We start from the raw sequence: 26,803 nt of genomic DNA on the forward strand, positions 1-26,803 counted from the left end.
GTCTATAAGTAGTAAGTGGGGAGGTTAACATCTGCCTGATAGATGGAGCAAAAACATGACCTCCAACCACTGCAAACACACTGAGGCCTGTTCAACCACACAAGACAAACCTTACTGGAGATGAGGAGTTACAAATAAACAGAGACGCTTTGTTACTCTAATGAACCCCATACTACAACATTTTCAAGCTCTAATAGTACTACATTTCCAGTAGCATTATCAGAGCTAGTAACATAGAGAATATAATAAAATGTCCGATTACATAGAATAGCACTGCACCGCTCTCAGTAACATCTTTTATTTGAGGTATTATTATCACGGTCAAGACCTATAGCCTAAATATTAAATATGCATTTGTTTGTGTGGCCTGATGCCACCTGCTGGTGACAGTCCTATTAAAATATCTATAATTTTCATTAACACAGAAACCTGCATTTAGACCCATTCACAGGCCAATTATAGAAAGCATCCAGTGTTGTTTTGTCAGAATTTCCAGTTTCCAGACAGTTTGAAAGTTAAGACTCCAGTTCCCTTGGCAGGCAATAAATCTACACTTCACCACTTTTAGTCCAACCATAAACCCTGACCTCTAAAGGTGATAAGGTCACGCCGTCAATAAAGTCTGTCAAGGACACATGTTCTTTGATTGTATACTTACTTGAGAGTTTTTTTGGAAGTTCAAGATTCAGGTTTTGATGGGAATAAAAATTTTATAAGGGATGATGTTTAAAATTTATAGCACCTCACCCAAGCCATAACCTAATCTGGCAGGTTTATTCCCTGATATGACGTCACATTTACTACATGCTGAATCAGCATAATTAGCTCATTTTCCTCTATTTTATTAAATGTTACTAAGGTGAATGACTATATTAGACTGCTGGAGTAGTTTTTACTCTACAAAAAATGGTTTTCAGTATGGTAACACTTAGGGTTGGGACAATAAATCGATTCATCCGGATTTGTCGATTGATTCTGAGATTTTCCAAATACACTGTGATTCTCTCTTGAATCAATTCTAAACTTAACAGCAGATGGCGCTCTAGGCTAGTTTTTAACCGCATGATCAAATGCTCATGAAGAAGAGCACTCGTGCATTCAGCTGAGAATGTACTCCCCGGAGGACTAATAAGAACTGTTAGGGCCTATATACAGGTTCATACTTAATGTGAATAATGCATAATTAATTGTAGTGAAGATCATGGTAACCCACTAGTAATGAATGAAGTGTTACTACATCCTTCTAAAGGAATTACTATTATTTGGAACAGTATTCTATAGTAAAAAGCATTACAAATCCCCCAAAAAGCTTACAATGGCTTCAGTCATTACTAGAGAGTTATCATGCTTTTCACTTTAGAATACTGATCCAGATAATTAGTCATTCCTTTAGAATGATGTAGCAACACTTGAGTCATTACTGATCTTCACTACACTTGAAAACAATTCATTCAGAACTGATGCCTTCTCACACACTGACATTCTGTTAGTCAAAGTAAGTGACCTGACTCGTGTAAGATTTACTTAATTACATGAACAAAATTAAACTTTAAGGTTATTCCCTTGTGTGTCCTTATTATGTCCACTCAAAAAGGCATATAAGATCCTTCATGAAAGTAGGAAGAATGAGGTACTGAGCTAAAGATGAATCTGTCCCTTGTGTCTGAAGAACAGAGGTGTGGATTTTAAAATCCTATCGTGAAATTCCAGGGGTGCTGGTGAAAGGTGTTGATCCAAGCAAAGGTTGAAAAGTGGGAAGCCATGGAATGTTACTTGGGGAGAGGAAAACCTGGAGAGCCTTTAGTTTACACCAGAGTCTGCTCTTGGAATCATGCTCATCCTAAGTGTGTGTGTGTGTGTGTGTGTGTGTGTGTGTGTGTGTGTGTGTGTGTGTGTGAATATGCGTATGTGCATGCAAGCATCCATCTGTTTTACATAACTGAACCTTTCTGTGAGAACACAATCTTTATAAATGTTTCTAAACTCATTATTTTTCAACTCAACACTACTTGGCAGAACAAAACAATCTACAGAAATAAAGAAATAAATACATAGTGAAAAGGAAAGCAGTTTAAGCTAACCCAAGAGGGCCATCATACATATTTTTCTGTGGCAAGCCTGGTTGTTTGACCCCAGGACACTTCTCAAAAGGGTAATAGGAACATTGCATGTTGTGGTCCCGTTTTAAATAAACGTCTTGAGCAGTGAACAAAAGCAATTTTTTTTACAAATATGTTCCACGACCACAGTAAGGCATGCTTAATAATCTTGGCAACAACAACAGCAAAACTACATAAAGAGAGATAGAAAAAAAACATATTGTATTGTAACTCTTATTGGTATACGAATAAACTTCCCAATAAAAAAGTTATTGCAAGTTACAATTGCTATAAAAAGCTCAATCATTTACATATTACTTTTATACATATTTATTTTAGTTTGTCTCAGAAATAAGCATGTCATTTAGGCAAATCATAATAATTTGATAACATTCGCTCTGATTCACTCTTCTACATGACATATAAAATTACATTTTTATAATTCAAGGTGACCTTGGGTGTTATGAAAGGCACCGTTAAATAAAAATGCATCATCATTTTATATAGAGAGAACAGAATCCTCACAGTTCTTGTTTTCCTCCCATACAGCATAATTACCCATGTTTCGTCTGTTAAAGATCTTTGCTAGACCTTCACACTACCTGGCAGGCCATTCCTTTTGAGGAGTCACAGTGGTAAAGTCATGAAGTCATGACCATCCTTATATTATTGTCATGTATGTTATTCTGGTATCTCTGCCCATGTAATTAAAGGCTATACACTTGTAATTACCAGAATGCGCTCTTGTGGGATTTCGTATTATAAGTGTCCCTTGTGCATGGAGAAGCTCGCTGCCTACAGGTCTTTCCTTTCCAGTTGAAGAAAGAACAGACCGATCTGGCAGCTCCCAGGTTATATCTGGTGTAGGTATTCCATTAGCAATACATTTAAGATGAAGAGGAACTCCAGCCACCCTCTCATAGTTGCTGGTGGCCCATTAGTGATCCGGGGTGGATGTGCAATAATTATGACAGGCACAGCAAGAACTGCCTCACCAGCATCATTCTTTGCTCGGCACACGTAATTCCCGCGATCATGCATGGTTGTCTCGTGTACAACAAGTGTCCCATTGTCCATTAAATGGTAGCGTCCAGTCACCTGTGGACGTGCAAGAACAAAACCTCCTGGTGTGGTCCAAGAAACACTAGCCTTGATTTCATCTGTCAGGCAATGTAGGAATAGTGTCTCTCCAGAAATACCTCGGATAACCCCCTTTGGCCGTGTTAGAATATAAGGCTTTTGAATCACTTCAAAAACAACCAGCTTCTCAATATAGCCCATTTTGTTTTTTGCAGCACAACGGTAATTACCAGTGTCCTCTACGCTGGAGTTATAAATAACAAATGTGCCATCCATACCCAGACGATATCTTGAGCCCTCAAACCCAGGTCCTCCACTGAACCGAGTTCTGTTGGGTAGCATCCATATGATCTCGGGTATGGGTTGCCCATCAGCAGAACAGTTTAGCACTGCAGTTCTCCCTACCCGAGTCACTACTCTCTCATTAAAAGGGTTCTTAAAAATGGGCCTTCTGAGCTTGTCAATCACTTCCAGTTGAACCAACATGACTGCTTCACCTCCATTATTCTGAGCCATACAAATAAATTCTGCTGTATCTGACGGCCGAACATTACGAATCTCTAGCGTACCGTTGTTATGGACATTAATCCTGCTCCCATAATATGGAGCAGTAAGAAATATATTGTCAGGCATGATCCATGTGATCTTTGGTGCTGGATTCCCTTCAGCTTTGCAGTCTATCAGCTTTCTAGTATGTTTGATTGCTGTATCTTTCATCACAGTTCTATTTTGTTTGAAGCCATTGATGATGGGTGGGTTTCCATCAATGTCCAGCTTATATACTTTGTTCTCCTCACCTGCAGCATTTCGCGCCATGCAGACATACTCCCCAACATCAGCTAATTTAACATTTCGTATATCAAGGGACCCATTAGCATGCACTAAGTAACGCTCATTAGATGCAGCAATCATGTCTTTGGAAGGCAGCATCCAAAGGACCTTTGGCTTAGGCTCACCTATAGCCTTACAGTCAAATCGAACGTTTTCACCTGGTTTCACTTTGGCGTAGAGAGCTTCGGGGGTTGAATGCGAGGCACTGCGGATACCACACTTATGTGAACATGCATCTTGTCCTTACCCAGTTTGTTTTCAGCATAACAGGTGTAGTCGCCTTCCTCATCAGTACCCACATTATTCAGGTACAGTGTTCCATTATCAAACAAGATGTACCGTTTGAACTGATCTCCTTCTGTTTCATCTGCTTGCAGGGCACTATTCACCAAGGTCCCATCAGGAAGTCCCCAAGATATATCTGGCATGGGGACACCAGCAGCCATACAATCCACTTTTAGGTCATTGCCATAAGGCACTTGCTTCCTACTAAAGACGTTTGGCTGAATCCGAGCAGGCTTCATAGAAACTGACACCGTCATTAGCTGTACATCATCCCTAACTTTGTTGCGTGCAACACAAAGGAAGTCCCCAGCATCTTTCTCATTGACTGATTCAATTATGAGGGTACCATTTTCCAGGACTTTGATACGGTTGCCCATTCTGAAATGAGAATGTGTTATTTTTTTTAAAATGCATGTTTACATAGTGAATTCTAACTGTTTACTGTTAGTTTGAGAACATTTGCAGAATTCTTGATATAGGATATGCATTTGTATATGCTCATGTTTAATTCTTTTACCCTAATTGAGATTTACTCTAATTGTCATTCCAGGGTTAAGTCAGTTATGAAAAACCTAAAATAAAATAAAATAAAATAAAATAAAAAATAAATAGGCCTGGAAAAGTCACTTTTACTCATTATGTTCAGTTCTAAAACATTTCATCAACAACAACAAAAATCTCTGGGGAATCTCTTTCATTCAGAGATGGAGAATATTTTGCAATTTAAACATTACAAACTTCAGCTTCAAGTTTTTGCAATCAAACAAAAATAAAAGTTTTTATTTGAATGATAATTGTTATAGTCTACCTGTGTGACTGATCCACAAGAGCCTTGGAAGGAAGCCTCCAAATAATTTGAGGTTTTGGGTTCCCAACTGCAGAGCAGTTCAGATGAAGAAGATCACCATATATCACATCATTTCTTCTTTGTGATGTCTCAATGATCTGAGGGGCAGTTTCTGCCTTCTTCACAGAAAGTGTGACAACACGCCGTTCTGATCCTGTAGAGCTTGTTGCAATACACTCATATTTTCCACTTTCAGTTATTTCTACATTCCTCAGGTAAAGTGTACCATTTATAAAAACTGAAACTTTGCTGTGTGAGTAAGTTAGAGGCCATATTATCCTGCCATCATGTAAGACCCAGTGTGTTGTGGGTTGCGGGTCACCATAAGCGGTGCATGGAAAAAACAGATTCTGCCCAGTATCAGCTTTCACCAGCTGTCGCTTTTCTTCCAGTATTACAGGGGGTGCTGCTACCACCTGTAGATGGACTGTGGCAGTGTCAGTACCAGCTGGATTACTTGCAATACACTTATAATGTCCACGATCTAAAACCGACACCTCTTGAATAGTTAGTGTCCCCAATGTGGTTACTGTTACTCTGTCATGCCAGTGTTCAGACCCATAACTTCAGTGTGGTTAGGTAGAATCCATGACACAGTGGGCACTGGCCTGCCCTCTGTCCTGCATTCCAAGTGCACAGTTTTCCCAGCAAGAACCTTCATTTCTCTCATCTTTTTCTCCAATATCCGGGTAGGATAGGCCACAACAGACAATGTAACCACAAGCTTGTCAGAACCATACTCATTCTGGGCAAAACATATGTACTGTCCACGGTCTTTAATGTTTGTTCTTTGGATGAGCAATGTTCCATTCTTCAAAACCTCAAATTTACCCATTTTCCCCTTGATGGTCAACATATTACCTGATGATATAAAGGAAATAAAAAAATGATCAGCAAAAAAAAAGTCCATTTTTATTTTATGTTATGACTTAAGACATTCCAAAATGTAAAATAAAATACTATGAAAATGAACATGGTATAACAGTAGGGGTAAGCTTTGTGGTTTCAATTTTGTACCTGTGGTAGATGAGAATCGGTTCCAGCTGATGATGGGTTCAGGTTTGCCAGTGGCGTTGCAGGGGAGGAAAGCATCAGAGTTTGACAGAACAGTAAAACTGGCAGCTTTTCCACCATTAATCCTTGGCTTGGAAGTAATATCCCTAATAGATGAGGTGTCATACCTTGTGTTATCATGTGCGTTGGCAGTACTACTGCTGTATGGAAATGGAGTGAACGTGTTGGCCACTGAATCAGTCATTGTGTATGAAGTAACTGTTCTACTCCGAGGTATACCAGAAGCATTTGGCTGAGGACACTCTAAACAATCCTTGTATTTCTGTTCATGTATGGTTGGCTGAACTCTGATCGTGGGTCTCTGTGTTGTAAATCTCCAGCCTCTTTCTGGGGAATTCCTCATATTCACTCCAGTTGTGGCCAATTTGTCAGTGATTTTAGTCACTGTGATAATTGGGGGTTTTGTGGTTGTTTTCTTCATGGGCCTTCTCCTTCTAGAGCCTCGTCTATGATAACCAGGCTTTTGGTTTCCCCACAATCCATTTTGAGAACCTGAGAAGTTATTCCGACCAGTGTCTTGCTTTAGTACACTTCTCATTGTTGGTGGTGCTGCTAGAGAGTGAGAAACCCTAAGTGACTCAGTGGTTGTGGACAGCTTATGGGAGGCTGGAAAGCTGAAAAACTCAGGTGTTGTAGATGGGGTTATGACATTGTCAGAAAAATGTATTTCTGTAAAAGAGGAAGAACCTGATGAGTCATCAAATGATGTCTCTGGAGTATTAATATTTTGTCTTGTCACTGGAGGAGAGGCTACAATATGTGTAAGCTGCAGTTCTGTAGTAGGTACTGCAGTTTTTGCCTTGTAAGTTTCTGTTGTGGATACTGAAACCATCTGCTCCTCATTTGAGGACAATGTAAATGGGTTTTGATGTTTGTTGTGGGTTTCTTTCAGTTCCCCCTTGTGTCCAAATGGTCTATGCCATGGAATCTTCCCCTTTGTGGTTTTAGAAGACATCACAGATGTGGATGTGGTTGTAGTTGTGAGTGTTAGTTCTTTCTCTATGGCATTAGAATAACTTTTATAATCACTGGACTCTTCAGAAATGGAGTGCACCATAGTTGCTGTCATTTGTGAATCAGTGACAGTGTAAGTCTTTCCAGAGACTGACAAATGAGTTGCCATGACAGGTTTTTCTGTCACTGTGAAAGAGGAAGTTGGCATGTGATACCTAGCTGTAGGGTTGACCAAGCTTTGATCCATTGATGTTTTGCATTTATCTGTAGACACTCCAGATGTAACTCTTTTCCCATATTCACAATCTGTGATTTTGTCCACAGTGTGTGTAAGATTGTATTCCTTGTTTATAGAAAGGTGTTTAAATTTATCAAGTAAAGATTGTATGTCTGTAATTTTGCTGGGCCGAATGATCCTACGTCTGCCATGAAAGTTACGCCTCTTTCCTGATTGCATCTTTTTGGAGGGAACAATTTGGATCTGGTGTTTGGAGATGATGGTGGACCCAGGAAGGAGCTCTGACTTGATTCTTTGAGTGGTCTGAAATGTGATCTTTTCTCTGTCTTGCTCGGTTGTGGTAACTGCTGTTAATATGGTCTGACTCTTAGGTTCCAAATAGGTGGCATTTGGGCCCTGGAAGTTGTAAAGTGGTGTAGCTCCAGTGGCAACATCTTCTGAGTCCCCAGAGAACTGAAGATCTGCAACTTCTGTCAGAGAAGGTTTGAGAGTAATGAGATTCCCTAAGGGTCTATTTGTTGCTCTCTCATATATGATGGTTTTACCATCACTATGACTCAACATATAATCTGACTTGTTTGTATTTGGGGTTGTCTCATAACTACTCAAAGTATAACTGGCCATAATCGGGGTGGCAGGTGTCTGAGAATGAGAGTGTGATGTTGCTTCAACCAAATTTGTTTTCTCTTTTGCTCGTTAAGATGGTACTAGTGTTCTCGGGTATTACTTCAATGGAAGCACTGGTGACAGTTTTGTAAGTCTCTGGGATTTTAATATCTTTGATTGTAATGGTGCTAACTGGTTTATGTTTGAGTGTTTGAGTAGTTGTCATTACAATAAATTCATCTTCAGAGATACCATCCCCTGAGGTTATGTCATTGTCATCAGAGGGTCCTTTAAGTGTTTTAGACCCCTCTAAACTGACTGTCTTTTTATTTCCTCCTTTAATTTGAGACTTTCTGATGAAAGTGGCACCTTCTTTCTTGTACTTTTTATTAAAGACTCTTCCAGAGTTCCTTCCATTCCCTCTTCTGCGAGTGGGAACCTTTTGAAATCTGGACTGTAGCCAAGTGTATGGTCTCCCTGAGGTAATGCTCCTTGATTCTTCACTAACCCTTTGTGAGAGATACCTACTTCCAAGTTTCTGGCTATCATCTATAATTTGTACAACTTGATCACCAGATTCCTTTACATAATTTGGCCTTGTGCTATATGACACATAATCATGAACAGTTACTTGAAACGCTATCATATCTGCTCCTAGAAAATTTCCAGCTAAACATCTGTAAAAACCCGTGTCTCTAGATGTCAGTTCATGTATTACCAAAGTGCCATTTTTGTGGAGTTCTCTGTTGCCATAGGATTTGTCTAAAACTGTGTGGTCAGGAAGTATCCACTGAATAGAAGCCTGTGGACTACTGGCTGATGTACAGTCAAGAAGAAGGTCCTGACCAAGAGTATGTGAGACTTTATTCCCCTTGATCTCTTCTTCTTCAGTATCCAGGGGCAGTACAGTTACCCTAAAGGCAAGAACATCTGCATCCAGGTAATTAGTTGTAATGCAATGATAGACACCTGTATCTGAGATTTCGACCGATTTTAAAGTAAGTCTTCCTTCATGAGTTAGTACGATTCTTTGATCCTCACTGTTGTATGGTGCGCGTAATTTACTTCGATCTGGTAGAATCCATTCTACAATTGGTTTAGGATCCCCAACAGCCTGGCAATTCAATTCAGTCACTCCACCAGCAAGGACTGAGTGTTCAGTCTTGGTCTGGTTGTCCCTTCTTATCATTGCCCAGCTATACTGGTCTCTAATATCTTTGCTGCTGTTAACATCTATTTGAACATTGGATAAATATTTGATAATAAGGGTCGGGAATGTTGTCGTAACGCGGTCCAGCTGTAGCAGGATTGTACCTTGCATTAACCATTCAGGATTGGCTTTGATTTTTGCTTCAATTTCTGTAAAAATATCATCTGCAGTCGGTAGTACTTGTTTGTATGCGTACACTGTATCTGGTTTAAAAGAAAGTAATAATCCTCGCTCAAGTCTCATCGGGGAATCACTATAGGTAGCCAAAATGTTCCAAATCTGGCGTATATCGTCATAATCAATGTTGCAGATCAGCGATGTAGAAACTATTGCACTCAGGGCAGTTAAATCTTTGTCATTCTGTTGAAAGGTTGCAGTTAGGTTTTCAATTCCTGTAGGTCTCTGTACATTACACGCTATCCTAGCATCATTGTGGAACTGATCTGTCATGTTCATTTCCAACATGCCAATGGGTGCAACAAAATCCTCAGGAGAGACTGATGTATAGTCACTATCACCCAATGTAAAATTCCTCTGTTTCAAGTGAGGATGAATCCATGGTCTGGTGCACGTGTAGCTATCACTTTGCAACTGCACAATGCTTCTGCCCTTGGAGGAAACTGGGAAGTCACAGACGGGACACTGTTCTTTGAGAAACTTTCTGTCTCTTTTGCATTTTAGAACACCTGCAAAAGCAAAATTAATTCTCATTATATGTATACATAAAAATAAATGCAGTTTTATTTATTGGGATTAGGAAAATGTCCAGTTCCTGATTATTTACACTTTTGTGCTTTTCCTGCTAATTTTATTTTAAGTTCAATATAGACCAATCTCACCAGGGTGTTTCTCTATCCACTGGACAAGCCAGCCCATCCGACAATCACATGACCAGGGGTTTCCACTGAGGAAGAGATTCTCAATCTTGTAGCAGCCAGCAAATATAGTTGCAGGCAATGTGGTTAAAGCATTATCTGACAAGTAAATGGTCTTGAGAGATGACCATTTCAAAATCTGTCTGAACCGGAGTGATATAAATGTATCTGGATGAAGCTGTTGGAGTAGGTTTCCCTCAAGGTTGATCAACTGCAGCATTTTTAATCCATAAAAACTTTCTGGGTGGATGAAGGTAATGCGATTATGGTCCATATGAAGACGTACAAGGTTGTTCAGGCCTCTAAATGTGTTCTTGTTGAGCTTCTCAACTCTGTTATAACTCATTTTCAGAACCTAGACATACGAAAAAAAAAAATCATTAAGATGTGAAAATGAAGTGACTGTATATGATTTTTAAATTGACTCCATTTCAGATAAACTTCAGACCTTTTAAATGGCCAAATTATAGAAAAAAAGCACAAATTATAGGGGAAAAAAGGACTTCAGTTATACCACAATTCTTATAAAATACACATTTTTCTAATTAGTATCATATTTCAGTTATGGTATTAAATTTTAAAAAGTTCACTTGAATATCATATATATAAATAAATAAATTCATTCTTCATCTCCCATAATTTTTTGTACTGGACTCTTGTATTACTCTTCATTGCACTCAGCTATATTCACTCATGTCATTAGTTTATGCTTATTTATACCCAGTTTGTCCCAGCCATTATTCATCGAGGTTTTGTATTTGTTACTTGCACTTCTGAGCACTCTGGCTGGTTTTGTTTTCTTGTTTTTGTGTGGACTGTTTTCATGGTTTTTGACTCTTGCCTGGCTGTATACTCTGATTCTGGATCTTACCCTAAGTCTCAGAGCAAATGTGACAAAAACCTCGATCATCTTTAGATCCAGCAGCATGGTAATCCGGATCATTCCCCCTACCTCTAAGAAGGAGTGGGGGGCACGACTTAAGAACTTGACTGCCCTACACCAGCAGGGAATGGAGGTGGGTGGTTAGCTCAGCTATTTTGGACTTTGGCAGTGGGGCTGGAGTATAAGGATTCAGAAATAATAGAGCTCTTTAATGGATGTCTGGGCTAACCTTTGCCTTCATGGGAGACAGAGGAACTTAAGACTCTGGGGTTTTGGGGGTTCATCCACACTCTGCTTCAAAGCTTCTGCTCTCCATGCCAGAGATCCCAGTCCCCATGCCACAGCACTCCACACCAGTGGTCCCACAGTCCGAGCCAGAGATCCCACACTCCACACCAGCAGTCCGGCAATCTGTGCCAGAGATCCCACACTCCACACCAGCGGCACAACAGTCAGTGTCAGAGATCCCACACTCCACACCAGCAGAACCACAGATCCCACGCTCCATTGAAGAGATCCCACTGTCTGCGCCACATCTTGTCACACCAGCACTCCCGCTCTTCTCATTGGTGGTCCCACACTTCACGTAGGGGGAACCAGCACCAACAGGGCAATGACCTATTCTCTTTAGATAATGGAGTATATGTACCTCATTTTCTTACAGACCGTGTTGTTGTGGCTAAAGGGATGAATGCAATTTCATTTTCATTTGACCTTCAGTGTTCCAAAGAAGGGTCCTCTATCTGCTCACCGATATTCTGGCAAAGCTGTCCCAGGTGGGCCAAAACTGTCCCCAGACTCTCAGTTCCACCTGGAGAAGATGAACAGCAGGTGTGAGCTCAAGACTCTGAAAGGGCAACTGGCTGATGAAGGACAGAGGAATCTCATGATCAGTATTACTATGCCAGGCCAATAGTAATGCTGTTCCTTCTTATCCTAATAAGTATTTCATATGTTGAGTTGGTCAAGATTGGGGGTGCAAACCTTGAGGACTGTGTGATGAAAAGATACATGAAACTCCATAATGCAGTTTTGTTAGTTGCTTTGGTGCATGTCTCAGATCAGAACTGAAAATCTCAACTTGTAGATCAACTTTGACATCATCTAGTCACTTCTGCACATCATAAAAAGCTATTTCTCATGTCTTCGAACAAACAGCAAAAGCTTTCGTACACCTATGCAACACAGAGAATTTCTTCATTGATCCTTGTGACTCTAAACTGCTTAACATCATCCATGTTAGAGACATCAGCAGTTGAATCATAAAGTTGTCTGACAGCCAACCCTGGTGAAGCTGAAACAGGGTACATTTTGTTCCCCTTGCTGCATCATGTGGAACAGAAATAACTGAATTGTAAGTATGTTAGTAAAACTAATGTTCCTAAGGGTGTATCCAGAAATGATCCCAGTTAGGGTGTTGAGGTTGTATGCTTGTTCAAAGTGTGGAGGGTAACGTGCTGCCCTTATGTAGACTGCATCCAATACATTCAGAGAATGAATAAGCTGCCTAAAGTAAGTTTTTTTTTTTTTTTTTTTTTTGGCAGTTGCCCGAGTTCCAACTGAAATAAAACCAAGGGTCTATGCATAATGATTCTGGTTCTTTTACAGGTCTCATGATGTGGGTCAGGACAGTTTAGACAGAGCCAAATGGAGAGGAGGACGGCGTCATTCCAGAGGTTTGGATGAAGAACAGCATGGTTCACTGGCCACCAGGGGCAAAACGTAACCAAAGCAGTCGAAGAGATGCGACAGCCAGCAGGCAGCTGGAAAAGGTTTCCATTGCTGAAATTCAAACTGAAGTCAAGTAAGCTTGCGTCCTTTTTTTAAAAAAGCTAAATTGTTTTTTTTTGTTTTTTTGTAAAACTCAAATTAAGTAAGTTATTAAAAGTGTGGTTGTTTTCCATTTAGCAGGAAGTGCATGAGGCATTCGACCAAACAACAACTGCAGAGCTGAGTGAAGAAGAATGCAGTCCTGACAAGAGGATATCAAAGAAAAAAAAAAAAAAAAACAACTCAGGGTTTATCTTAGGTATACAATAAGTGCACACTCCTACAGGTCCCTAGCTTTTGTTGCTGGAGAATATTATGTCTTGTGACACTATGCATTGTAATAATACTGTTGTTTCTCTTACACAGATGACAGCAGCCCAGATCGTTCTGGAACTGGGTGTAATTTGCAGAAGCAATGTGTGGAAGCACAAGCACAACACAGTAAGCAAACTGTTAAGCATCATAACTTCTATTATGTCTTTTTCCAGTGTATATAATTGGAGCAATTCTGTGATGTAATTGTTCCATTTGGTTCTTTCATCCATCAGGCCTGTTCTTTACAGGACCACCAAGGGTTCGACAAAAGTCAGGCCGGCCATCAGGATTGGGAGAAAAAACTTCTAGATCAAGGTCCCACAGTCCCCTCTACATCTCTCACACTCTGCTTCAAAGCTTCTGCACTCCAACACCAGCAGTTCCACAATCCGCGCCAGAGATCCCACACTCCACACTAGCGGTCCAACAATCAGCGCCAGAGATTCCACACTCCACACCAGCGGACCCACACTCCACACAAGCAGTTCCACAGTCCACACCAGAGATCCCATACTCCACACCAGAGATCCCACACTCCACACCAGCGGCCCCACACTCCACACCAGCAGTCCCACAGTCTGTGCCAGAGATCCCACACTCAACACCAGTGGTCCCACAGTCTGTGCCAGAGATCCCGCACTCAACACCAGCAGTTCCGCAGTCTGCGCCAGAGATTCCACACTCCACACCAGTGGTCCAACAATCAGCACCAGAGATCCCACACTCAACACCAGCAGAACCACAGTCCGCGCCAGAGATCCCACACTCCACACCAGCAGTTCCACAGTCTGTGCCAGAGATTCCACACTCCACACCAGTGGTCCAACAATCAGCACCAGAGATCCCACACTCAACACCAGCAGAACCACAGTCCGCGCCAGAGATCCCACACTCCACACCAGCAGTTCCACAGTCTGTGCCAGAGATCCCACACTCCACACCAGCAGTCCCACAGTCTGTGCCAGAGATCCCACACTCCACACCAGCAGTCCCACAGTCTGTGCCAGAGATCCCACACTCCACACCAGCAGTCCCACAGTCTGTGCCAGAGATCCCACACTCAACACCAGCAGAACCAAAGTCCGCGCCAGAGATCCCACACTCAACACCAGCAGTTCCACAGGCTGTGCCAGAGATCCCACACTCAACACCAGCAGAACCACAGTCCGCGCCAGAGATCCCACACTCCACACCAGTGGTCTAACAATCAGCACCAGAGATCCCACTCTCCATACCAGCAGTCCCACAGTCTGTGCCAGAGATCCCACACTCAACACCAGCAGAACCACAGTCTGTGCCAGAGATCCCACTCTCCATACCAGCAGTCCCACAGTCTGTGCCAGAGATCCCACACTCAACACCAGCAGAACCACAGTCTGTGCCAGAGATCCCACACTCCACACCAGTGGTCCCACAGTCTGTGCCAGAGATCCCACACTCCACACCAGTGGTCCCACAGTCCGCGCCAGAGATCCCACATTCAACACCAGCAGAACCACAGTCCGAGCCAGAGATCCCTCACTCAACACCAGCAGTTCCACAGTCCGCGCCAGAGATCCCACACTCAACACCAGCAGTTCCACAGGCTGTGCCAGAGATCCCACACTCAACACCAGCAGAACCACAGTCCGCGCCAGAGATCCCACACTCCACACCAGTGGTCTAACAATCAGCACCAGAGATCCCACTCTCCATACCAGCAGTCCCACAGTCTGTGCCAGAGATCCCACACTCAACACCAGCAGAACCACAGTCTGTGCCAGAGATCCCACACTCCACAACAGTGGTCCCACAGTCTGTGCCAGAGATCCCGCACTCAACACCAGCAGTTCCACAGTCTGCGCCAGAGATTCCACACTCCACACCAGTGGTCCAACAATCAGCACCAGAGATCCCAACATCCATACCAGCAGTCCCACAGTCTGTGCCAGAGATCCCACACTCAACACCAGCAGAACCACAGTCTGTGCCAGAGATCCCACACTCCACACCAGTGGTCCCACAGTCCGCGCCAGAGATCCCACACTCCACACCAGCAGTCCCACAGTCCGTGCCAGAGATCCCACACTCCACACCAGCAGAACCACAGATCCCACGCTCCATTGCAGAGATCCCACTGTCCGCACCACACCAGCGCTCCCGCTCTTCTCATTGGTGGTCCCACACTTCATGTAGGGGGAACCAGCACCAACAGGGCAATGACCTATTTTCTTTAGATAATGGAAGTAAATGTACCTCATTATTTTCTTACAGACCGTGTTGTTGTGGCTAAAGGGATGAATGCAATTTCATTTTCATTTGACCCTCAGAGTTCCAAAGAATGGTCCTCTATCTACTTGCCGATATTCGGGCAAAGCTGTCCCAGGTGGGCCAAAACTTTGAGCCCCCCAGACTCTCAGTTCCACCTGGAGAAGATGAACAGCAGGCGTGAGCTCAAGAATCTAGAAGGGCAACTGGCTGATGAAGGACAGAGGAATCTCACGATCAGGATTACTATGCCAGGCCAATAGTAATGCTGTTCCTTCTTATCCTAATAAGTATTTAATGTGTTCCTGATAGGTAGCAACAAATGTTTTAAGGGTTTTTTATTTTATTTAAAAAAAAAAAAAATGTTTTCAGATGTCAGAGTTGGTCAAGGTAGGGGCTGCAAACCTTGAGTACTGTGTGAAAAATGTGATGAAAAGGTACATGAAACTCCATAATGCAGTTTTGTTAGTTGCTTTGGTGTGTCAGATTAGAATTGAAAATCTTCTCAATTTTGACATGATCTAGTCATTTCTGCACATCATAAAAAGCTATTTGTCATGTCTTCGACCAAACAGCAAATGCTTTCGTACACACATGCAATAGCTAGTGTCCAAATTTCAATTAAATGTCATGTAAGCCAAAATGCATTATCTGTATTGTACATTTTGCCATTTCTATTACACTTCTAGAATTATTTGCTGTATTGTAAGTAGTCTTTCTCTTTTTATGACAATGACTGATGTCAAACTGCAGTACAAACAGAACTGCAAAAGTATGTAGTAAATATGAATTATATCTGATGTCATGCAGTCCCCCACATTCAGTAATGTGTGCATTTTTTACTGTTGAAATTGCCAAACAGAAAAAACTCCAGCCTTGTACTTTTTTTTTTTGGTAAGAAAATGCTCACAGAATGAAGTGTTATACTGACAACATTGCTAACCGTTTTGACCAACTTGGTCATAAGTGAAGCATTAACAGTTCATTCTGTTGCCACTTACACGCTGATTGTCATAGGTACTTTCTTTTGAGATGTAAACTAAGCATTTTAGAGGTAATCCCTTTTAGAGGTTCATGATCCTTTAAGACTGATATCACACAATGCTATACATGTTTGGTATCATTTGAAATCTCAGTCTCAGTGCGACTGGTACAAAGGTCTTATTCCCACTGAAGTAAACCAGAAGGTAGTAAAGTTTTTAAGAGTTCAGAGATATTTTGTTTTATGTGGTGGGTGTGCCCCATTTCACAACGTCTTTCATGCAAATAGATTTCTGTCTCCAAAAAGGTGTAAACTACTCAGTCTAGGACCCTGATTAATGCAAATTCCAACTCATTTTTCCATTTGAAAGAAGCTTCTGTCTTGGTCTGATTATTTAAAGAGATTGCAGGAGCTCAAGGTGCGATTCTGTAGCCAGATCAGCCCGTAATGCAGTGTCTTCTGGACACTCATCGTTATGTATTTTCCAGATGTCAGGTACATCTTTTACTCTGTTTCTGAGCATTTGATGTTTTATAATGATCATCTTTGAATTGATTATGTAATTGGCATGAAACATTTACCTGACTAATAAATTGTTACATTTGGTTTTATTCTGACTTACTCTGAAGTTATTGACTTCAGTAGATTTTGATGTATCAGTTTTTACCGCAAATCTATGACCACGGTTAAAGGGATAGTTCACCCAAAAATGAAAATTTGATGTTTATCTGCTTACCCCCAGCGCATCCAAGATGTAGGTGACTTTTTTTCTTCAGTAGAACACAAATGATGATTTTTTAACTCCAACCGCTGCCGTCTGTCAGTCAAATAATTGCAGTAGATGGGAACTTCATCTATAAGAGTAAATAAAGCTTGCTTAGACAAATCCAAATTAAACCCTGCGGCTCGTGACGACACATTGATGTCCTAAGACACGAAACGATCGGTTTGTGTGAGAAACTGAACAGTATTTATATCATTTTTTACCTCTAATACACCACTATGTCCAACTCCGTTCATGACTCCTTTAGTGATGTCTGATCGCGCTCTGACAACGGAAGTGATGTCTCGCGCATATACTTCAATGAGTGTCAGACATCACACAAACCGTTCGTTTCGTGTCTTAGGACATCAATGTGTCGTCACGAGCCGCAGGGTTTAATTTGGATTTGTCTAAGCAAGCTTTATTTACTCTTATAGATGAAGTTCCCATCTACTGCAATTATACGACTGACAGACGGCAGCGGTTGGAGTCAAAAATCATCATTTGTGTTCTACTGAAGAAACAAAGTCACCTACATCTTGGATGCGCTGGGGGTAAGCAGATAAACATCAAATTTTCATTTTTGGGTGAACTATCCCTTTAAGTACATACTAGATCTCAGATTGTATGGAGCATGGGGCACATCGGGCGAGATTCTAGATTTCTGACTAACTGCTTGACTTTTACTAAGTTGTTATGCAATCACATTCACTATATGGGGCTAGACAAAGGTGTACTGGCCATAACCTCTGGTCATTGCTTCTGCTTCAGGGGTTATGACCAGTAGACTTGTCTTTTATATATATATATATATATATATAAAGACAAGTCTACTGGTCATAACCCCTGATTATTGTCAGAGCTTTAACTAAGTTGTTATATAGGCAATTGTATGGGGCTACATGGGTACCTTTTAACAATAGCAAGCATGGGCAGCATTGTTAAATTGCTTTAGCCATAAGCTCTGGTTGTTGATCATGGGCCCGCATAACAGCTGAACGAGTATAATAAGCGTAAAGAGTTAAATAGAATAAGCAAATGTCTAGATAAATTATCATATAAATGTTCAATAATCAATTGGCATTTTAACCTAAATTTGAGGTCAGATGCAAGGTTAATTGTAATTAAACTACTATGCGACTCTGAAAAGACTGAATGCACAAGAAACCTTCCCCGCCCTATGGGAAACCGTCATTGGGACGATTGTTCAAGCCTTACACGAATATTGAATAAATGTTTATTTATATTTGTATTATTGATTTCAAGTTTGCTGAATAAAAGTTCTTTCATTGCATTGCTTTTGTGTCGTATTTTGGTGGTCAAGAGAACATCAGTGTGTGGATGTCAAATGGACGTCAAGTTTTTGATGTCCGTTTGATTTGCATTTTTGACCTTTTTTTTGACAATGCTTGAAGTCAATTTGGAGTCTTTTCAACATAAAGGTGCCTGCTGGGAAAGCACACCGACAGCAATCGATCTCACAAATAACTTGAGCACAAACATAAAGCAATGCTTCGGAGGTGTAGAATCCATAAGGATGTTGGCCATGGCCACACTTTTGGATTTCAGGTTTAAGACGAGCTGCAATCAAGGACTGCAATACTGAATGCAGTGCGGCAGTGATACGTGAAACCTCAACACTGCTTCCACCAGTAACCCCAGCCATCAGCTTCAGCAGAGGAGAACTTATGGGAACTCTTAGACAATAAGATAAGTGAGACAAAAAAGGTCCACAGTGTCACTGCAGATGCAACGGTTGAAGTAACATGCAACAATACTCAAAGACAACTTACGAAGGAAAAAGAGAGGCTTTTTGGATCTTTAATTTGAACAATCCGTTTCCAAAAGGTATGAATTAAGATTTTTTGTTTCTGTGATGTTTGGAATGTATTGTTTGAGTCTGATTTTTATTTTTTTTTTATTTTTTAATGGAAGTTGTGACCTTAATGCTTGTTGATTGAATCCCTCAGGATATGAGAATTAGGCCACATCCACACAAAGCCAGAGCTTTCCCTATCCAATATTCTTTTTCCCCCCTCGTTCTTTGTTTCACAAAATATACGGATTGGCTGTACACACGAAAATGCAAGGGTGTCATTTTCAGGTTTATCCACTCTGGGACCTGGTTTCAAAAAAATAGCGGTTTCAGACTCCCAAAATGCTGGATGAAATGCCGATACGCTATGAAATTTTTATGTATACAGCGAAACGCGTCTCCCTGTGTACGAGCTTTTACATATATGTCAGTTTAACAAGGATGTATTCTGATTAGTTGATTGTTTAACTAATTACTTTTTAAAATGGAATTTGGATTGATTGATTAACCCAATATGGAGATTACATGTAAATGGTCTGATTAGCAAAGACCCTAAATAAAACACACAATACAGGCACTAATATTTAATGAATAGTAAATTATATTGGAAACAATACTGTGAAAACATTGTTTCTCCCATCACAATCCGATTGGATTTTGCATGGTTTATGTGTCTTCTCACGCCATGTAAAATATAAACGTCAGATGTTGTTATAGGAAACATGCTGAAAGTCGCTGCAGAAACAAGGTCTTGTTGTTGCAAAGTGCCAGACGAGCAGAAAATGACAATATAATGGAGACATGTTTTGAGACCGATGGAGACGACAACACAGAATAAACACACAGAATGGACACACAAATCGGATCAGTTCCGATACACAACGTGGACGTCAATAATTATAGAATGGATTCCAATCAGATTCACAAAAATACAGATTTGGACTGACAGTGTGCGTAACACTAGGCTATTTAAAGACAGTGAAGCTAACTAGATAACATGCAAGATACATGCATCCTAGCCATAGCAACAAGTGAACACACTGGAGCAGTGATTAGAATGTGGCTGTTCATGTGATCCCATCATGGCATACGTAATATGGATGAATAGCCCTTGTGTTAAATAAAACAGCTTTTTTTTAGAACAGTGATATGACTGAAGTCTGCATCACATATTCATTGTTTTATGTGTAAATGTTTCCAATATGAAAAAAAAGGAAAAAACCTTGGATAACATACCTTAAAAACAGAATCTGATTTATATAATGTTGATCTCAAAGTAGTGAACTGAGTATTTTACCTGCAGAGATGTGAGGTCATGGAACGAGCTGTCCTCAACAATCTTGATAGTGTTACTATGCAGCATTAATAGTTCCAGATTTTTTAGTCCAGAGAGGTCGTTCGCTTTAAGAGTTGATAAACTGTTGTACCTGAAACACAAAATTACAAATGTAGGAATCTGCCCAATATAAGCCGTTTTCTGTGATATTTTTTAGAGAAAGTTCCATGTGGTATGTTTTACCCCAGGTTAATTCGTTGCACAGCTGGCTGAATGTCCCTGGGTATTTCACTCAGGTATCTGAATGTGCAGTGCACTTCTGATGGAGCGTAACAGGCGCATAATTTGGGGCAGCCGCTGCTTCTGTGTGTTATATTGGCCAAAACACACAGAAGCACCATGAATCTCCACAGCACACACGACTCTGCTGTTGGGTCACACATTCTGGAGAAGGAGTTCTGTTTCTTCCTTATTTTTGACAAGCTCAAGCCATTAATCATTAACTTTCTGTAAGAAGAAAATAATGAATATTTTTTTACATTACCATTCACCACCGTTAAAGGATTAGTTCACTTCAGAATGCTCTGTGATGCTCCACGCATGACGTCATCATGTTGGAAAGGTCACGCGTGACGTAGGCGGAAGTACCGATCCAGTGTTTACAAAGCGAACGTCAAAGACTAAGTCAAACGACCTTTACAAAAAAAGGTAAAACAGCAATGTTGGACGATTTTTGAAGTTGGAGGAGAAAATTAGATGTTTTTCGCCCTACGCGGTACTTCCGCCTACATCACACATGACCTTTCCAATGTACAGTACAGTCCAAAAGTTTGGAACCACTAAGATTTTTAATGTTTTTAAAAGAAGTTTCGTCTGCTCACCAAGGCTACATTTATTTAATTAAAAATACAGTAAAAACAGTAATATTGTGAAATATTATTACAATTTAAAATAACTGTTTTCTATTTGAATATATTTGACAAAGTAATTTATTCCTGTGATCAAAGCTGAATTTTCAGCATCGTTACTCCAGTCTTCAGTGTCACATGATCCTTCAGAAATCATTCTAATATGATGATCTGCTGCTCAAGAAACATTTAATGTGTACAATTGTACAAAATATTTGTGTACAATATTTTTTTTCAGGATTATTTGATGAATAGAAAGTTCAAAAGAACAGTGTTTATCTGAAATCTAATCTTTTGTAACATTATAAATGTCTTTACTGCCACTTTTGATTGATTTAATGCATCCTTGCTGAATAAAAGTATTCATTTCTTTAATTTCTTTTCAAAAAAATAAAAATAAAAATTCTTACTGACCCCAAACTTTTGAACGGTAGTGTATAATGCTACAGAAGCTTTGTATTTCAGATAAATGCTGTTCTTTTGAACTTTCTATTCATCAAGGAATCCTGAAAAAAAAGTACAAAACTGTTTTCAACATTGATAATAATCATAAATGTTTATTGAGCAGCAGATCAGCATATTAGAATGATTTCTGAAGGATCATGTGACACTGAAGACTGGAGTAACGATGCTGAAAATTCAGCTTTGCATCACAGGAATAAATTACTTTGTCAAATATATTCAAATAGAAAACAGTTATTTTAAATTGTAATAATATTTCACAATATTACTGTTTTTTACTGTATTTTTAATTAAATAAATGTAGCCTTGGTGAGCAGACGAAACTTCTTTTAAAAACATTAAAAATCTTAGTGGTTCCAAACTTTTGGACTGTACTGTATGATGAGCATTTGTGGTTAAAAAGTATATAATTTTTCTTTTTTTTTTTTTTAGAAAATGGCCGACGGTTTCTCTAGATAAGACTCTTATTCCTCGTCTGGGATCATGTAGAGCTCTTTGAAGCTGCACTGAAACTGACATTTGGACCGTCAACCCGTTGAACCCCAGTGAAGTCCACTATATGGAGAAAAATCCTGGAATGTTTTCCTCAAAAACTGAAGAAAGACATGAACATCTTGGATGACATGGGGATGTGTAAATTATCAGGAAATTTTAATTCTGAAGTGAACTAATCCTTTAACAAAGTGTTACATGGCGAAATAACTTTAAAATATTCTCTGAGACCTTGACAAAAGTACATTTTAAGCATTACCCTTTTTTAAAAGTATAGTTTAGTGCGAAACATATTACAAAAAAGTATGTTTATTCAACAATAAAAAGGTAATTATTCATAATATATCAAAATATTATATGCATGTTTATTAATTCAATTCCCATTTATTCACAATACATATGCCTATCGTTTCAAAGCAGTGCATGTTTCTACAGACTTTATATTAAGAGTAATCTGTTATCAGAGGTGACTGTCGAAGTAATGTCCATATGACAAAAATGTGCATTTCTAAGACAAAACAGATCATGAGCACATTAAGAAATAATGTGATAAAAATGATTACAATATATGGAAAACCTGGCAGTTTTGTACCTATGTTGATATTGAAAACATTATGACTATGTGTTTATGAATATTGTTAACCTTATTTAATTAGGCTATTATGTCTCAGAACACTTCCCAAACATCTAGTTAACCAGAAAATGCACTTTTGACACGTACTGAAAATCATTAGCGACATCTCATTTAATTGTTTTAATGTGCCAACGAATTAGCAATCATTTAATTAATACGACAGAAAGAGCATGAGCACACTTACCTAATACACAGCTGAACTAGTTAAAGCATGAAACACTGCCCACATGATGGAATTAATAATCCAGAGAATCCTAGCAAGGAACAGGTTGTATCCTTTACTGTCCCTTTACAGTTCACAACATCAAGTGAAATCAAGTCAGCTTTCATTCAGAAACGCGCGTCGGCTGATGGTGTAAACTGAGAGACTGATCCTCCTCCTCCTCCTCCTCGCGATCTTCTTCAGTCTGTACTGCGCTTTAGTGCGAGAGGTTCACACGGAGTAAAAGGAAAACATCATCATCATGAGGACAGATATGAACGCGACTTCACTCAAAGAAAAGTCCGTGAAATATATTGATATGACTGAACTTTCCGTATTGATTTTTTAAAGGTGCAATTTTAGCAGTTTTAAATTACGCGATGCTTAGGGTTGAAAATGTCCGTAAACTTAAAGTACTAGCAATTATCCTAATACTATAAATATAAATATAATTTTTTTCTTAGTGCATGTTGAAGCAAACAACTGAAACACATTTTTTGCACTTATTAGAAATTATTTCATGTTTATATTCAGATAAAAAAAAATCTCATGACCTTAAACAGGCTGTTACATAGGTGTAATGCACACCCAATAAATGTCCAGTATTTAAAACAAACCAGATCAAAGCCACTTTTGCTCACGTTTCTCTATTTGCATGTGTTGTGGACTTTTGCAGCGCATGTGTTGTCAAACTGATGAAGATGTTTTCTTTATTTGCTGGTGTTGAGCTCTCTTGGCCACCGTAGTGGTCCTATGTCGTACAGTGAGAGAGGGTCAAAGACGGCCGTTTTCCCGGTTTTGAGACCAAAGATAGCCTACGATAGTTTTCTGACGGTGTCATAAATTCAGTATGATCAACGCACAGTGTGTTTGCTGCTACAGCCTACGTCTACTGACCAGCCAATGAAAATGCGACATGAAATCAACGCGACATGACGCTAAAACTGAAAACCGCTTACCTCAAGCTCTTTTCCCTTCTTTCGACCGCTTCTTTTTTTTCATCACACATAAAAACTACAACTGCCAAAGTGTGATTCAGCATGGTATTTTTGTTAACCTCTAGCGCATGCTGATGATGTTCTTCTATAGAAACTTGCATCACAGCCTACGAGTCAACAGGTGTCATAATCGTACAGTCTACATGTCATGCCCAAGTTCAATGGATCCATGTCGCACAGTGTGATTTGTAATTATCTTAAAGGATTGCAAAAATCGTACAGTGTATCCCGGGCTTTACAAAAAGAAATATACTTAAAGGAGGGTTCACGTGTGCGATTCTGGCCACGATTTGGTCGTTGGAGACAAATTTTGAAAATCCTAAAAGATTCTGTGGCGAGCAGGGTGGGCGAGAGCCGTGAGGGAACGGCGCGAGGCTGGTGACGCGAGAGTTAACGAGCTCCTCCGTGAGAGACTCAAGGCCGGTGTGCCTCACAGGTGGAGCTCGTTAACTCTCGCGTCACCGGCCTCGCGCCGTTCCCTCACGGCTCTCGCCCACCCTGCTCGCCACATACCCCCATCGCTCTGTCTCTATTTGACATGTTCACCGACAGCCAATTGCGACCGTTGCGATCAAATTTTACCTCCGACGAAATTCTGTGCAGATTTGGCACACAGTCCTGCAGTGTGACTTCTCTTACGACGAACGTCAAATTGACTTCGTTTTTCAAGACAAGCCGCGATCAAAATTAATGATAGAGATGTCTTTGTTAGCCACCATTTCAGTCCTGTGTGTAATGCAGCTCACTGTCACTGAATGTGCGAGGGTCGATGATATAAAACTCTGGACAAGTTTTCATGCGCGCGTCCGTTTTTAACACGTCTTGACTGTCGTACAGTCTGACATAAATGACAGCTGAGATCCCACAGTGTGACATGAGGATCATGTTCGTACAGTCTGACAAGCAACAATCGTAAAGGACTGTTATAAATCACACAGTGTTAACATTTTTAATTATACTTTATGTGGTAAGTATAGGTACTGTCATGTACAGTACTATTTCAGTACTGCTTGGGACTAAATTGGCCCACTTTTAGCATATAAAAAGTATATGTTTAAGTGTAGGCTACTATAAGTGTAACAGTAGTAAACTCTGAGTACACAACTACGTTTCTCATTTGTACTGCATCTGTACTACAAGTGAACTTATAAGTTAACTATTTTAAATGTAGCACATTTTTTAGTATTTGAAAGTACACTTTGAAGTATACTCTCAGTGAACTACTAGTTTAGTAGTTATACACTGCAAGTATACTTGTAAGTTTTCTTTAAGTTAACATAACATCATTCTCAGTTTACTATATTTATATATATATATATATATATATATTATATATATAGTAACGTAAAACATTTCCAGCTGGTTAAACTTAGAAATGTAAGTTCACTTGCGGCCATAAAAATGTGAGTTAACTCAACTAAACATAAGTTAACTCAACTTGAAGTCAACCTTTGTTTCAACTTCGACGAATAGTCAAGACAATGCATTACTTTAAGTTTAATTTTTAAAAACGTATAAACTTGAGTTCAAAACCCAAAACTTGTCATGACAATTGGAGTTAAAGAGAAGAAATACGTTCATATAACTATATGGTGCTGTAATGTGCTTGTTTCTGTTTCTTCTTCACCTGTGTTTTGATCCAGAAATTCTGTACTCTTTCAGATGATGTGTAATAGCGCCCCCTGCAGTATAACAGTGACAACACCGATAGCTGGTAAATTCCAGCAGTGGTGGGAAAAGAGTAAAGTAGATTTGAAATAAATTCCTATAATTAAAAATATCGTTAAAAAATTCAGATACTCAGAATTATGAACGTTTTTTTTTTTTTTTTATAAATCAATATTTTCAAACAGTGTAAGTTTGTAAGACAGTAGGTAAAACTATGTGAAAGAAGTATTTAATAGGCTACTCAATTAAGAGATTAAACACAACTATAAGCCAAGTATACTTAAAAAGATTTTTAAGTATATCTCGGTCAAAAGATTGAGTACAAGTATGCACCAAATAAACACTTTTCTGTGAGCACAAGTCAAGTATACTTAAGTGCAATTTTAAGTATATTTCTGTGAAGTACATAAAAAGTAGACTGAAAGTATACTTATTTTTTAGTTTAAAAGAAGTATACTAATAGCACACTTGAATAAACTTGTTTTCCATAAGAGTTTCATCAGTGGCCAAGATGATTGAAACAATTTACTTTAAATGATTTAGGGAAAATGTTGTCATCCATCCGTCGCATAGTCCTGGGTATGCTGGAGTTAAAGGAAAGGAAATGCCATGATGTAAAGTGGAAAAAAAAGAAAAAATATATCCATGAAGAGTTATCTTCTAATAACTATCAAATCAATATTAGGTCTGATCATCCTTTGGCTTTAAAAAAGTTTTGCACTTGTACATATAGTTTTAAGGTAGTCTGCAGGTAAGTTCAAGCATCATGAAATTGCCACAGTTCTTCATGAATTTAGGCTGTAGTCTCAACTGATGCTGTCTCTTCATGTACTCCCAGATGCAACTGATGATGTTCAGATATGTGTCTTTTTTGAAGAGGTTGATCCCCTGCCCCCGCTGTATTTCCTCCCTGCCTCCCTCTCCCGCCTCCTCTTCAGACCTCAGCCAATACAAAATCTTAAAGAAAAAAAATACGAAAGTGACCCCTAAAATGTACCATAGGGTTTCTGTTTAATTATAATTTTTTTTTTTTTTTGCATTGCTAGCAAAGTACTGTTCTAAATGTTTAAAAATAACTAAACATTTGTTATCTTGTTTACTACACCTGTGTACTCATGAATTTTTTTTTTTCAAATAAACAACATTTGTTCATGGTGACACAAAGAATTGTGGGTTATCTGTAAGAACAAAAAATAAACCTTATGCATCTTCCGAATTACTGTGAAAGCAGGACGCATTCAGAGTCTGCATTCGGAGTGTCCCACTTGCTTTTCTGAAATGAGACGGC

General features: G+C 39.6%; 1 protein-coding gene across 1 annotated transcript; it reads right to left on the reverse strand.

Annotated features, from left to right (window-relative positions):
* Positions 1–2,052: 2,052 nt before the first annotated feature.
* igsf10 (immunoglobulin superfamily, member 10) lies at positions 2,053–23,235 on the reverse strand. The gene is given in 11 exon segments (XM_048161167.1): positions 2,053–3,011; positions 3,014–4,201; positions 4,204–4,673; positions 5,104–5,690; positions 5,693–6,003; positions 6,160–8,104; positions 8,106–9,910; positions 10,064–10,454; positions 20,173–20,302; positions 20,395–20,658; positions 22,832–23,235. Coding segments are annotated over 10 exon segments (7,335 nt in total). The 5' UTR covers positions 20,652–20,658; positions 22,832–23,235; the 3' UTR covers positions 2,053–2,760.
* Positions 23,236–26,803: the final 3,568 nt, after the last annotated feature.

The sequence above is a fragment of the Megalobrama amblycephala genome, linkage group LG16 (assembly GCF_018812025.1).
Source record: "Megalobrama amblycephala isolate DHTTF-2021 linkage group LG16, ASM1881202v1, whole genome shotgun sequence".
Lineage (NCBI taxonomy): Eukaryota > Metazoa > Chordata > Actinopteri > Cypriniformes > Xenocyprididae > Megalobrama > Megalobrama amblycephala.